The sequence below is a fragment of the Chelonus insularis genome, unplaced genomic scaffold, assembly GCF_013357705.1.
Source record: "Chelonus insularis isolate UGA/USDA-ARS -01 unplaced genomic scaffold, ASM1335770v1 contig_398_pilon, whole genome shotgun sequence".
NCBI classification, from domain to species: domain Eukaryota; kingdom Metazoa; phylum Arthropoda; class Insecta; order Hymenoptera; family Braconidae; genus Chelonus; species Chelonus insularis.
Window position 1 is genome coordinate 475296 of NW_023276553.1, and position 13951 is coordinate 489246.

General features: G+C 28.7%; 1 protein-coding gene across 1 annotated transcript; it reads right to left on the bottom strand.

The window, feature by feature from the left end:
* Positions 1-1716: 1716 nt before the first annotated feature.
* Positions 1717-3430, bottom strand: LOC118067899 (solute carrier family 22 member 4-like). The gene is made up of 3 exons (XM_035084906.1): positions 3152-3430; positions 2637-2970; positions 1717-2582 (listed from the first exon to the last, which is right to left on the bottom strand). Exons 1-3 carry the CDS (start codon positions 3428-3430, stop codon positions 1717-1719), a joined length of 1479 nt encoding a protein of 492 aa, XP_034940797.1.
* Between the last annotated feature and the right edge of the window lie 10521 nt (positions 3431-13951).

The following is a 13951-nucleotide window of genomic DNA, read 5'->3' on the forward strand; positions in this document are numbered from 1 at the left end:
GCAATGTTCTTATAAACTCATTGTAGTCTGTTATTATTGGGAAATCTCTTTCTAAAACTAATTTGAAACTTAAAGTAACTTTTATATTTCCTATTTTAAAGAGAGTGAATTAATTGATTAAAATGTATATAAAGTTTAATGACATTTATTTTTTTTAATGAAATAAAGATTTCCTAAAGATAACTTCAATTTCTATTCTTTCACCTTTTCTTTTCATAAAAAATACACTTCGGCAAAGAAATAATGGATATTGTTACTAATTTAAAACAAAAGTAACATATTTACTGATTAGTTTTTAGCAAATTGTAAATTATTTTTGAATGATACGTAAAAAAAAAAATAAAATGATGATTAAATATTAAGGATGAAAAGAGAGGATGTAGGGAATGAATTTATCTGTAATGGGTCTTAATATTTTTTATGAGGCTTTCAGAGAGAGTGGCAAAATAAAAAGAGAAAGTTTTGTCCCTCTTTTAAACGTAGTATGTACCCATGCACCCTAAGTATCTGTGTATGTAAATCGATTGGACGTTTGCGGTGTTGCCGAGTTTAGGATAAAAAATGCAATCAAAACTTACATCACAATGAATTGGAAGTCAAGTTTAATTTCGAATTAATTATAAAAATATTTATAAAGCCGAGATTTGAAAAAAAATTATTGGATAAATAAATATTGAAGATTTTATCGTGAAAATACTAAAGATACTTAAAAGCACGTTATAAATGTATTGAGATAAAGAAGACGTAGTTATATATTTTAGTAAGATGCACATACATAACTTACAATCCTTTTATCTTTTTATTCACGCTCATTTATTGCCATTTCAGGATCAATAATATTCTTTTTCTTCAAAATATGCAATAAAATCCAATTTATTATTTTTGAGTGTCTCTTATTTCTCTGGATTGTTTCTTCAACTTTTGTATCGGTCCAACGTCTTGGTTTGGTTTTTCTAGAAATTAATGATGAAATATAAATATAAGTAGAATATTAAATATCTTTAAAATATATTTTAAAATAAAAAACTTTGTTTATATAAATAATTTTGTGCTAACGATTGTCGTCGTGATACAAGAACAAAAGAGCTACGGAAAATAAATTATGTACATCCTGTCAAAAATTAATGGAAGCTCTTCTCTTCCTTCTTCTTTCTCTCCCATTTTTGTGCTTCAATTTTTAATATATATTTCTCTCGATTGTTCAATAAATTTTAAATTTCATAAGAATCAATAGAAAAGTATATAAATAAAAATGGAGTTATTTTATTTATGTAGAAAATTATTTACGAGTCAATTTATATAGACTTTATTTTGATGTAATTATTTTAGACATTTGCTCACTTGGACAATCACTTACTAATTTGTGTTAAATTTAATTACATTTTGAAGATTTATTACATGTCAACTCAGAATTCGATTCGGTTAATTTAATTATATCATAATCGAATATAATCTTGAATTACAAATGATGTATAAATCAATCTAATAATATCTGAATATACACAAATTATTACCAATCGAATTTGATCGGATAAGATATTATCGAATCAAATATACTCATATCTGTTATTATACATATAATTCAGTTCAAATTGATAATTATACTACTGATACTTAACTATAAATTAGAAAATTTCAGAATACTTCTCTAAAGTCCAAATGTGATGGTCAGTTTTAATATTATTTGATTATTAAAATAAAATAGTTGATGTCTAATTACACTTTAAAATTGACAGCATCCAGAATCGTATCAGGTAGCTCTCTTCCATGTACATCTTTAAAGTTAAGGCAAAATAGTCCAGCAACTAAACATGTTAGGATAAGAGGGATTGTCGGAGTTGGAAACTTGATGTGATTATGATTTCCAAGCCAGACAAATATTGCCCAAACTGCTCTCCAAATTCCAGAAAAAGTTCCACGCAATAATGTTGGAATAGTTCTTACATTGTAGTTGAGTAGAACCCCATAGCTCAAACTGACAAGTGAAATATTTGCAAGAAGTAATGTTATAGTTGGTCCAGTATTTAATGGCTCCATTTCGTGGAGATCAATGCCCAGTAAGACAGAGCTTAAGAATACTAAGTAAATAGAAATTTGAAGTATTTTTTTATGACCCATTAGAAATAAACAAATTTGTCCACATAACATTCCAATTAGAATAGCAAGTGCGATGAAACTGTTTGCTAGATAAGACTTGGACAATGCTTCCAAGATTGAATAATATGATGACCCAAATATAAGACCATATAAAGCGGTTAGATAAGTAATTCCAATAATTTCATATGATAGTTCTGGCTTGAAAACGATGTCCCAAATAAAAATTCTCTTTTTTGGAAGCTGATTATTTCTGTCATTGTTATCAGCGTAAATTAGCTTTAAATAAGGATTAAGATAAGACTTATTAATCTTGGCAGCTTTTTCTAGAATATCTTGAATGTCATTGATCTTATGAGTAACAAAAAGCCAAGCTGGTGATTCAGGTAAGATACGATAGAATAAAAGAATTATTAAGAAGAATAAATTAATAATTAAAACTGTTATGTCATAAGATTTGATAATATGATTGATCATTGGTGTCAGTCCTGGAAAATAAAAAGAATAGTTGATTGATAACATTATTGCAAGAAAAATTTTACCAATTCCTAAGGCAAAACAGCAACAACCAACTGCTAGAAATCCAGATCTATGAATATTACCACTAATTTCCATAATTAAAATAAAAAGAACTGCTAATCCACCATTGAAAAAACTGTTTATGAGATTGGAAATGATGAATAATATATAACTGTTAGATACAACAATAAGAATGGCTGTGATGGGCAAACAAATGCAGGAAATAAAGAGAATAGTTTTCCGACCTATCCAGTCACTTAATGTCCCCATCACCAAGTACCCTACTACTCTTCCAATGATACTTAAAGACTGCCATGTACTTGGGAAAAGCTTTCCATCAGTGCAACCTATATCAAACTACAAAGAATCATCATCAGATAAATCTATATTTATTTCTTTTATCATTAAAAAAAAAAATCTGAAGTAGAAAAGCTGTTCAAAATATCAACAATTCGTTAGATTTCTGGACAGCATCCAACTATTGATTTACTTGGTCCAGTCATTTTTTATTGATGCTGCACAAAAGTATTTAACTCACCTTTTTTGCCACATTTTGACCTTCAAAGGAATAATGAATACCGTATAAACATGGAGCAGTCTCTGTTGTTGTTATTGAAGGTCTTTCCCCCCAACTGATATTGGCTAGTTGACTGTAATCGATATTATAGACCGTACAACCTTGAAAGTAACTATCATCAAACAGCTGTTGATGCCACTTTCTGTGAGTGCAAATTCCCGTACACTGATCACAATACAAAACACTTCTTTTTAGCTTGAATCGATATTTTACTTGAATACTGAGATAATGATGCTGCATCTCTCACATCGTCTATACGGTGGCTGTAGGTGATCCACTGAATGTTTGTCCAATTATGGAGAAAATCGGGTTTTCTACACCACCAACCGTCTGGTCGTATGATTGTTTCTGTTTCAGCATTTAGCATGTAAATCAAAATGGTAAAGCTCAGCAAAAAGGTTAGTATATATTGCCAACGTCCTGTACCAATCATTTCATCAATTATATCGTTTGGAGCTTCAAGACTAGGTCTGAATAAGTTTATTTATTTATTATATGCTTTAATAAAAATATTTATTTAAATTAGAATAACTTAACCTCATGTTTGTGGAGAATGAAAAATTAGAAACAACGAAATAATGAAAAAGTAACTGAATTGATGATTTATGCAATCACTATTTTTGAGTAGAAATATATTTACAGTTTAATTTCTACTTCAATTAATTGTTATATTTTTCTACTTCTACAATTTGTGATAACATCTAGACTACTTCTTTTTTTCTAGTTGCTCACTCGTCTGAAAATGGCACGTTACTTAACACCGCTTAAGCTTTGTCGTTCAATGGTGCGAGCCAAATATCTTCGTACCTCTATATAATTCCTGTTTGTAGTATTAAAGACGGTTAATTAAACCATACGCTTCATTTGACTATATTGCACTATAACCTAGTCTTCATACCTTTATGCGTTGCATTAATAATATTGTGTTATTAGATACTTATTACATTGACATCTTTTATAGAATTTTTTAACAATTGTTTTCTTGCTAAATAATATGATAGAAATTTTCTCCATTATAAAATAGAGTAATAAGGCAATGGCATTCTTCGAGTTCCCTTGCGGGATCAATTCTATGGAAAATTCTAGTTTCCGTACCTTAATGAATTCATTATTTAATAATAAAATTATCAACTGCTATTTTTTATATTTTATTCATTTAATTCAAACTCTTTTTATGTCTATTTTTCTGTCTGGACTAAATATTAAGCATTTTTATTTTTAATGATTGTTTTTACCAAAAAAAAAAATCATCACTTGTAGTGATTAATTTTTTTTCTGCTAAATGGACAACATTTATGGAGTCTAAATTTTTTAAGTATTGACATTAAGGATTTATGAGTCTTACTTTGGAGCATCATTAAAAAAATAACTAGAGCGGTATTTTATAGGAAAAAAATGAAATAAGGGGTAGTTGAAATTTAGGTAATTCTCTAATTACGATAATAAAACAAACTATTTGAGATGATTCTCTTTAACTTTGGACGCCAAAGTGGAATGTTTGACCGCAACATCAGAAACCTTGAACCAGACCTACTTAGAAACAGAGAGAGAAATGGAGAGGTCGGTTAACCCCAGGAGAACGTAGAGAAGCTGCTAGCAGCTTATGCTGTCACAAATTTACTGTGTGTGTTTGTGTGTGTGTGAATCAAGTCAAGGGTGGACGAAAGTAAACGCGCAAAGCTCTTTAACTTAGCTATTTTAACATTATAATAAATTACTCTGCTCATTAAAATAATTATAATTACCAGTATGTTAATTATAATCTTTCATTATTTATACTTTGAAAAGATAATTATAAAAATTATTTTTTGCAATTAGTCAGGGTATAATCAATGAATGTAATATTGCCTGTTTCGTTAAAACATAGAAAAACAATGTGAAAAAGAAAAAACAAGTTTTGATTTTTATATTCAATTATTATTCAATTGAAATGTACAGATCAGAAAATCTACAAAATTTTTTTGTAGTCACCATAATAAAAATAACGATTGTTGCACCAGCAGACCTTCGATCTGTTGCTGCAACAGAATATTCTTCCTCGTGTGGGGTGGAATAGTTCAATTATGAATGTTTTGTATACAAGTACATACGATGTTTCAATGAAACTCGATTGACGAACGAAAACAAATAATTCGTCCAAGAAAAAAGTAAAACAAGTTATGAGGCTGATAACTAAAGATTGTTTTGTTTGAATAAGAAATTTATAATACACAACTGGGGAGAACGTTGGTGATTTGATGTATTGTTGTCAATTTTAAATATTAAAGCTTTTACATCAACAAATTTTACAAGTTCCAAGACTTATATTTCTTTTGCAATAATTTTTTATTAAACGTAGAATAATTTTTAAAGTTATTTTACTTGTGGTACTTAACAAAAAAAACGATTATTAAATAAATTAAATAAAGCAAGATTGAGTTAATAACAAAGTAAAGTAATTTGTAATAAAAGTAGGCTAGAGTGGTATACTTCAATTTAAATTACCTTTACTTCACTTTGATCAAGTCTTTCTGAAATTTCCTTGCTGAAGTTTATGAGATAACTTGTTAATGAGCATTATTGATTATTTAAAACGGAATATTACTTTACTTTATTGTTGAATAAATAATTGGAATATTTATTATTCAGAAGTTATTTGTAATTTATTAATTTTTTTTTTTACATAAAATATTATACTGAATAAAGTTTATTCTATTGAAACAATGGTGATAACAACAATAATAATAAACAACTTTTTTCAAACAATAAACTACATTTATTCAACTTTGGTACTATCGTAATTCAAAAACTTTTATTGATTTAAATTTTACGTACTCTTTCATTTCTATCGGAATAATTCATTTCAAAAAAGATAAAATTATATTTCCAATTTTCTGAACAGAAATTGAGTCTGAAGAAAATACAATTTGCGAGAATTTTGCATTTTCACTTTAATGATATTTATGAAAAAAAAAAAAAAAAATTATTTTTTACTTTTATAACAAGAATAAACTTTTATATTCATATCAAAATTCTCAGAGGAATGGCTACAGAAAAAAGAAAATGAAGTAAAATGGAGCTTGAAAAAAAGTTTTTCTATGCAGTGAAATCTAAAGTCAAAAGTACACGTGGAGAAAGGATGAGGGTGCTTGGAGGAAGTTGAGTGTCACTGTTGAAAAATGCATTATTCATATTTCAGTTGCGATTCTCTCTCTATTTTGGAGAAAAAATTCTCGTTTCCTCTCATATTCTTCCTTTACTATCTCGCAACAAACGTTTTTCTTTATACTTTAACTCATTTCCTAGATACTTTTGTTATTAGGGGCAACTTTATATTGCTTTATTTATGAGACAATTATTCGAAATTATACTTAACCTGAAGATAAATTCTTTTGACAAGATCGTAATGTAAAAAATTTTTAATGCCAACCCATTATATTGCTATGTTATTAAAAGTTCAATAAAATAAGACATTCCAATTTCTCTACAGGAACAATTCCAGTGAATATTCCACTTTTTTTTAGACATTTTTCTCAAATTATTCCTAACAATAAACAGCAATAAAGTTCTGATTTTCTCATTTATTTGCTATTGATTGTCACTCCGATTCAGAGATTTCATATGTTCCAATGCCGAAAGAATATTCAATCGCAATTTGTTTTGGCCAAAATTGTAGCAAAATTTTTAATAATCAATAAAGAAGATTCTAAGGGGGTAGGACAGTAAAAATATAATATTTATGATAGTTTGAAAAAGGAATAAATCAATTGTCAAGCAATAACACTTAATACGTGGGAAATAAAAATAGGAATAAAATGTGGAGTTTTAGATATAAGTACGTATGACAGATTTTAAAAATATGCTATGGAAATATATTGGGATAAAGGAAGAAAATTTTTGACATAAAAGTTATGCAAATATGTAGAAGGTTTAGATATCATTATAACTTTAATTTTTATTTGAAAAAACAAACCTTAAAATCAATTATTAAAAAAAGTAGATTTAATGTGCACATTCTCAAACTGTCATTATATGAGTTTATATAGGCTATTTCGTTATTCCTGTCGGGTTGATAGGATATAAAACGTTTCTTAGTTGTTTTATGTCCCATGAGAGAAGGGTGAAAATCATATGACCCTCGTAAATATAAAGAAAATAATTTTAACATTGTCATCATAAATAAAATGTATACATGATAAGAGTTGATTGTTATTTTAGATAAACCAACATTTTTATAGTGGGATTTTCTTCAAGTGTAAAAAAAGGATCTCATATAGACCCTTATTATTTGCTGTAATACTGATACCTGAAATATTCAATACTGGAAGTAATCCGCTTGAAACGAGCTCAGAAACAAATTGTTTTTTCATCACTTTAGCTTAGCACGTAATCGTAAATAGTTCAGCAGAAATTTTGCGATTAATGTGTGTAATAAAATCTGATGAAACAAGCAGAAAGAAAAAAAAAGAAAAATAAAAGCTTTATAAATAAAAAGAAATGGGTAGTATTTGAGATAGAAACAGTGAAAAATATGATCCATAATTTAAGTTTTTAACAGATATTTATTTCAGCTTCTCCACTAAAAGTAAATATAGACGCCATGAATGATTTAGATTTGAAAATATATCTGGTAATATCATCAGAATACTTTACGAGATAAATTATTACCTATTACATGTGTATATTACATTCCATTTTCACATTTTGTTTTTCAATATCTTACTGAGAAAATGCTAACTAAAGAAGAACTAAAATAACTGAAATTGGAGTTTATTTCTACTTATGATAGATAGTACGAAATACAAATAGGATTAGTATTTTTTGCAACCTTTAAAAAGTTTAAAGATAATATACGTTGTAGACAGAAAAAGAAAAAAGTAAATGTTTTAAAAAATCTTCTCCAGTAACTTTTGAATTTAATTTTAGATTTATTAATAAATAATGTAACTCTTTATTCGTCTTTCAAGTCAGCTAAATTTTTTTTTGAAAAATAAAGTCTTGTATTCGGCTTCTGATGAATTTTATTTGATAAAAATGTTTTTTTTTTCTATTGTTTCTGAATTATATTCAAATTTTTTAGAAATATTTTAATTAAATACTCATCAAGTGTGGCATTTGTTACGTCTATCAGAGTAAATTTATGGCTCATAGTTGACATTGTCACAGATGTTGGTCATATTAAAAGGGATGAAGTATCTCCAAACCATCCAGTGGACAGACACAGTACACAAATGAAGATGATGACAGTGTCACATGATAATGCAATATTTCATTTCTGATTGAACTGAAGTTTCCTTCCTTTAATAAAAAAAAAATAAGCCATTATGAAAAAAAAATCAATAAAAATTTTAAATTAAGATTTAATATTTATTAAAATTAATATAAATATTCAAATTTCATTTACTTTCATCGTATCCTATTCAAGTATATATTAGATTATTCAGACTTTTAAAATAAATTTATTCGTTCTTTCGAATGTTTTTTATCTTCAGTAGAACTTAAATAAAAACTTTTTCAACTTTTGAATAATTTAAAAACTTATTCAACTCAAGAATTTTATTATTAAAAATGGACGCTTGACTATCATAGCAAACTTTTCCACCAATGTTTTTAAATGATGCTTAAAAGGATGTTCTTGTATATATATATACATAGATTAAAAATTTTCTATAATAATAATTGGCCTATAAAACTCAATCATTTCATCTTTAAAAATGTTTATTAATTGTTAGATATTCCTCTTGAAACTTTTATCAATAATTTATCTCAGAATTGAAATAAAAATGTTAGCTATAATTGAAATGATTAAAATATTTGTTTGTTCAACATATTCTCGACTTCCTTCTTACTTTCTTACTAATGTATGTATCACTCACATAATATTCTCCGTCCGAAAGTGACGTGATGTAAGCCTTTTAAGCAAGATCAAAGCTCTCAGTAATGGAAGCTAGTGTAACTATTGAAGAAGTTCTAGATATGGACTCTATATGTATATTCATGTGACAAGAATAATTGTAACAGAATGAAAGCAGGAAGAAAGAAACGAGCTTTGATGAATTCACACAATATGCATCCACCAAAATTAATTGTAAATTTTGTCGTTATACTACACCTCAAATTTTCCTTTGACTTTCATATCAAAAAGCGACTTTTTTAAATTTATAATTCTGTAATTAACAAGTAAATCAATAAATGGAATATTTTCTAGTCTTTATTGATTTAATATTCATTGAAATTATGTCTAACTTATTATTATAAATTTTTTTTAAGCGAATAAAAAGTTAATTCATAATGGATGGATTAAATGCAAATATATAGTTTCTTTCTCTGTCACAACGCCTACCTTTCTCACTCTTTTGTTAATAAAGTATGGAGTTCATCTCGCATGAAAGAATGAAATATATAAAGAGAGTTTACAGTATTCAGTATATAAAACCATAGCAGACGAAACACAGTGAATATTATCAGACAAAAGAAAGCAAATGAATATTTTTCTATTTATCTGAAAATGCAAATAAAGCAGGAAAAAATATTACCTCCTATAAAATGGATTAATAAATTTAATTATTTACTGAATTTTAATTGAATATTTTATAGTTAATATTTGAATGAATATTTATTTATGTTTATAGAAAAGAATAAAATATTAATATTATGGAATACGAAATGGTTGATGTAGATGTAAATAATGACAAGTGAAATACAAATCTTATTGAGAATATCTCCGGGCTTTTTCCCCAAATCTTTCGCGCCCCCTTTCCTAGAACATCCGTTAATGTATTCAACGGATCAAAGGGCAGATATGAAAAGAGGAGATCATGTTAAAGAGAAAAACGAAATTGAAAATGCGATTGAAATGGTTCAAAGTTCTCTGTTTCACTCATCATTTTATTAAGATTCCATTGCAAGTTCTTTGTTTTATGGATACATTGGTATCCATCAAATACCTATTAAATATTATCAATTATCTATGTACTAATAACATCCTACTGTTAATAATTTTATCATAAATATTAAATTAATTAAGTTTACGTAATATTCATAGTCTCTTTAAAAAAAAATAATTATTCTCTTACAATTAGAGCATCTGAACTTTTTTATGTTAAATAAAACTGTTAAATAAATATTGTTATTTACACAAGTAGATTCATTAAAATTTCTCTCGAAGAATGCTTAAATTATTATAAATAAATTTATCTCTCTTTCTCTAAAACTCATTATTTCCTGAAAATATTAAATCCTCCATTATACAGTTGTTAATTAAATACAACATAAAAATGGTTAATTAAATACCTAAAGTTAGTGGTTGAGTATATACTTATTTTTCCAGCCAAATACATTTTATACAGGTATTAGAGCAAGTAAGAGTACTTACCCTCCCACGCATACTTATACTTACTTACTTACTGTAAATGTAAAGAATATTATTCAATTTCAATAAACTGTTTTATGTAGATGTGAAATAAATGAAAATAACTAATAGAATATTAGTGAATATTGGATGTTTATAAAATGTAAAAATAGTTCAAATGTAATTTTTAGTGCAAAGACTAAGCAAATAATGTACAAAATAGAGTGAAAAATCGAAAAAGTAAACGGTTGTAGTAGGAAGTTTTGTATTTTGCTATTGGTCGAATAACAGAAGAGTAACGGAATAAAATAGAGGGAACAAGGCTTTTCAGGTGACTGTACGTTGACTATAAAATCCATTTTATTTTAACTTGACGTTGAAATTGAATGTTTTGTAGTTGTATAGTAGAGTTGGTGTAGAGATGAGGGACGTGGGGGTAAGAGGAAGAGAGGGTATAGGAGAAAACTGGGGGTGGAGAAGTTGGGAGAAATTTCTCTCTTCCTTTAAATCACGTTTATCAGGCAGCAGAGGGAGTGTACTCACACCCTTGACTCCCTGCATCTCGCGGCCTCTCGTTCGGGGTAGTGGGGAACATGAGGAGAACTCGCGAATATTGATTCCCGTGGGGGATGCGCGCGACGAGACTCGGAAGTTCGTATATTTCTAGCGCAAATCTGGTACCTAGGAATATTTACATACGGCCTATAGCTTGCTGTGGAAACACAACGACATCCTTCGATAGTTTGCAAACACGTAGATGTGAATTTTAAAGACCGATCTGTCTGGGCTTTACTAACACTTTACTTACTATTTTAGAGGTGGAAAAATCTAACGGCTTTTAAATAATCGGATGTAGCTTAAATACAAACCAATAATCTACTGTATTTTCTCTCTCTCTCTTCTTCTATACTCCCAAAATTATTCAACTTATCTTTCGCTTTATTTAAATGTTTTATGTCATTAAATAATATTTTTAGATTCTTTGCTGAATTTTAATCGATATTTTTTCTACAGCTACGAATAATATTATTATTTAATGTCAGCACAAAAAAGTTTTTTACAGTTTTTAATTATTCTCCTTTATTATCAGCACTGATAAAAAAAAATCCCCGAATGAAAATAAATTTTTTTTGTTTGCATTTAATTATACGATACTGTTTCGTAGAGATTTTTTTTTAGTATTTTCTAAGTGAATGTTATTTTGTGTAAAACAATTTTTATTAACAAAAAAAAAATTATTCAAAATTATTCAATGTTCATCAAGAGTCAACTGAATCTCCATTGTAATACATAAATTAAATCGAGAATAATTTAGAAGCAAGTGGAAAATCAATATTCACATCATCAATATTTTTTTCTACTTTATTCAATAAAAATAAAGTAGCACTAAATGCATATGTATAATATTGATCATTAGTAAAATCAAGTAACGTCAATCTCATTGTATTTATAAAAAATTCTAATCCTATTGGTAAATGAGAGAGTGTTTATACTTGCCCTTGTACTGTTAATTTAAGCTCCCAGTCTCTCTCGCAACTGTCATATTGAAATTTTAGTGAAAAAGAAACGTGTAATGAAATTATCGAGAGAGTCGAGGGACAGTTCAATCAAGCTTAATTCAGCAGTCAAACTTTTATGTGACGTTCAACAAAACTCAATAATTATGTTGAGTTTTAAAATTTGATGTGACTGAAATATAAAGATTAAATTAGTTGAAAAGATAAAAAATAAGAAAGTATGGATGGAAGAGACTAAAAAGGCAATAATTAATCCATTTTCGTATACTTTTCTTGTTTAAGAGGTTTAGAATAAAACCATTAACGACTTGAGTTTTACATTTCATTCACATTAATACAAAGAGAGTGAAACAATATTGTCGCTATTTCATAAAAGACTTGAGACAATAGTATTAAATTTTTGTCGACTTTATAGTAAGTTTTATTTAACTTCATTATAAATGAATCTATGTAGTTTGACTAATTTTCCTTATCGAAGGCTCTTTAAATAATTACTCCAAAAGAAGTCTGGAAATATTAGTCAGGATTATAAATATTATTTAAGAATAAAAAGCAAATAATTATTGGATGAAAGATAGAAGAAAAAGTAGCTCTATAAAAAGAAGGAATAAAATGTAGAGATTGTAGGTGAGGAATTTGAACAAATGATTGACCAAGATCATGTCTGCACTTACCAGTAGTATTTGATCCACATGGTGGAAAAGGATGAATGGATCTGTAGAGCAAGTTTGTTTGTGTCACGTGACTTGTGACAAGCAGTTGAGGGTCAAAGGACAAGCGTTAAAGTACGCAGATCCTAGGGACTTGGTAGTGATATCGATGCTTGAAGCAGAGGGTCATGAATCCAGGACGGAAAGTAAGAGTAAATGGAGCACTCGAGCACGAGCCTAGTGAAGTCGGTGACTAAATGTGTAAGAGAGATAAGGATGAGAAAAGCAAGCGTAACTCAGATAGAAAGGAATGAGAGAGATGAAGAAAGACGGAGAGAGAATTCAGATATCACGCCTGACCCGTCGGTTAGCTTTTGCTCTCGCTTACTCCTGTCTCTGGCTTGGGGCAAAAGCCCACCGCATAGTATAAACCCACCACGCCACACTACATCTTCACTCAAGCGGGTTGGCTTCCTGTCTGTAAGCCACCTCTACGACCACTACTACTAGCTCAAGTGACGTCTAACCAACCTCTCTCTTCAACACTGTCGGAACCGCTTCTCCAACACCAGCACGTCGTCAACAACCACCGCATTACACAGCCTCCGGTGTCGCTCCTTGGTGGTGCATACTCGTGGACTTCATGAATGAAACCCACGTGTTCAGTGAGCACGTGCTGAGCATCGATTCATGTCTATTGCTTCACACGTACGAGTCTGATTATCACGCCAGTTATGACCTCCCTCGAGCTATTGAATACCATCGGCGCCAAGTACAAAGTCAACATGGCAATGCGTATGCTTTTTTTTTTATACTTTTCATTTGCATGTTCAGCTTGTACTTGACTCATTTAACTATCACTTTCATTCTACTCGTCTAGCTGCTATCATCACCACACACAATACCCGCAGGCATGTTGCGTGAAATGGCTCTTTTTCCCACATTACTGCTCACTCTATTGTGTCATTTGTAACTCAACGTAACACACATATTGAATAGTGAAAGAGCAGAATAATAAATCGAATATTTTTCATTATAATACCACCAACTTATTTCGATTAAGATGATGAATGAAAATACTTTTCTTCTGTTATTATAAAAGTTTGTGATTGCTTTAGAAATATAATGAATATGAATGGAGAATAATAGAGTAAAATAGTTGATTTGAAATTTAATATTTATTTTAGTTGGTAAAGTAAGTTTTTGTTTGCTATAGAATTTAATATCCGCGTAACGATAACAAAGTTTATAATTAAACTTGACG

What these genes read in the sequence shown, in the direction of transcription:
- LOC118067899 (XM_035084906.1), bottom strand. Translation starts at nt 3,430, where the DNA reads ATGCAGCATCATTATCTCAGTATTCAAGTAAAATATCGATTCAAGCTA. An exon ending in GTCAAAATGTGGCAAAAAAG is followed by an intron (nt 2,971 to 3,151) that starts GTGAGTTAAATA and finishes GATTCTTTGTAG; the next exon opens with TTTGATATAGGTTGCACTGA. An exon ending in CTGTTTTGCCTTAGGAATTG is followed by an intron (nt 2,583 to 2,636) that starts GTAAAATTTTTC and finishes TTTATTTTCCAG; the next exon opens with GACTGACACCAATGATCAAT.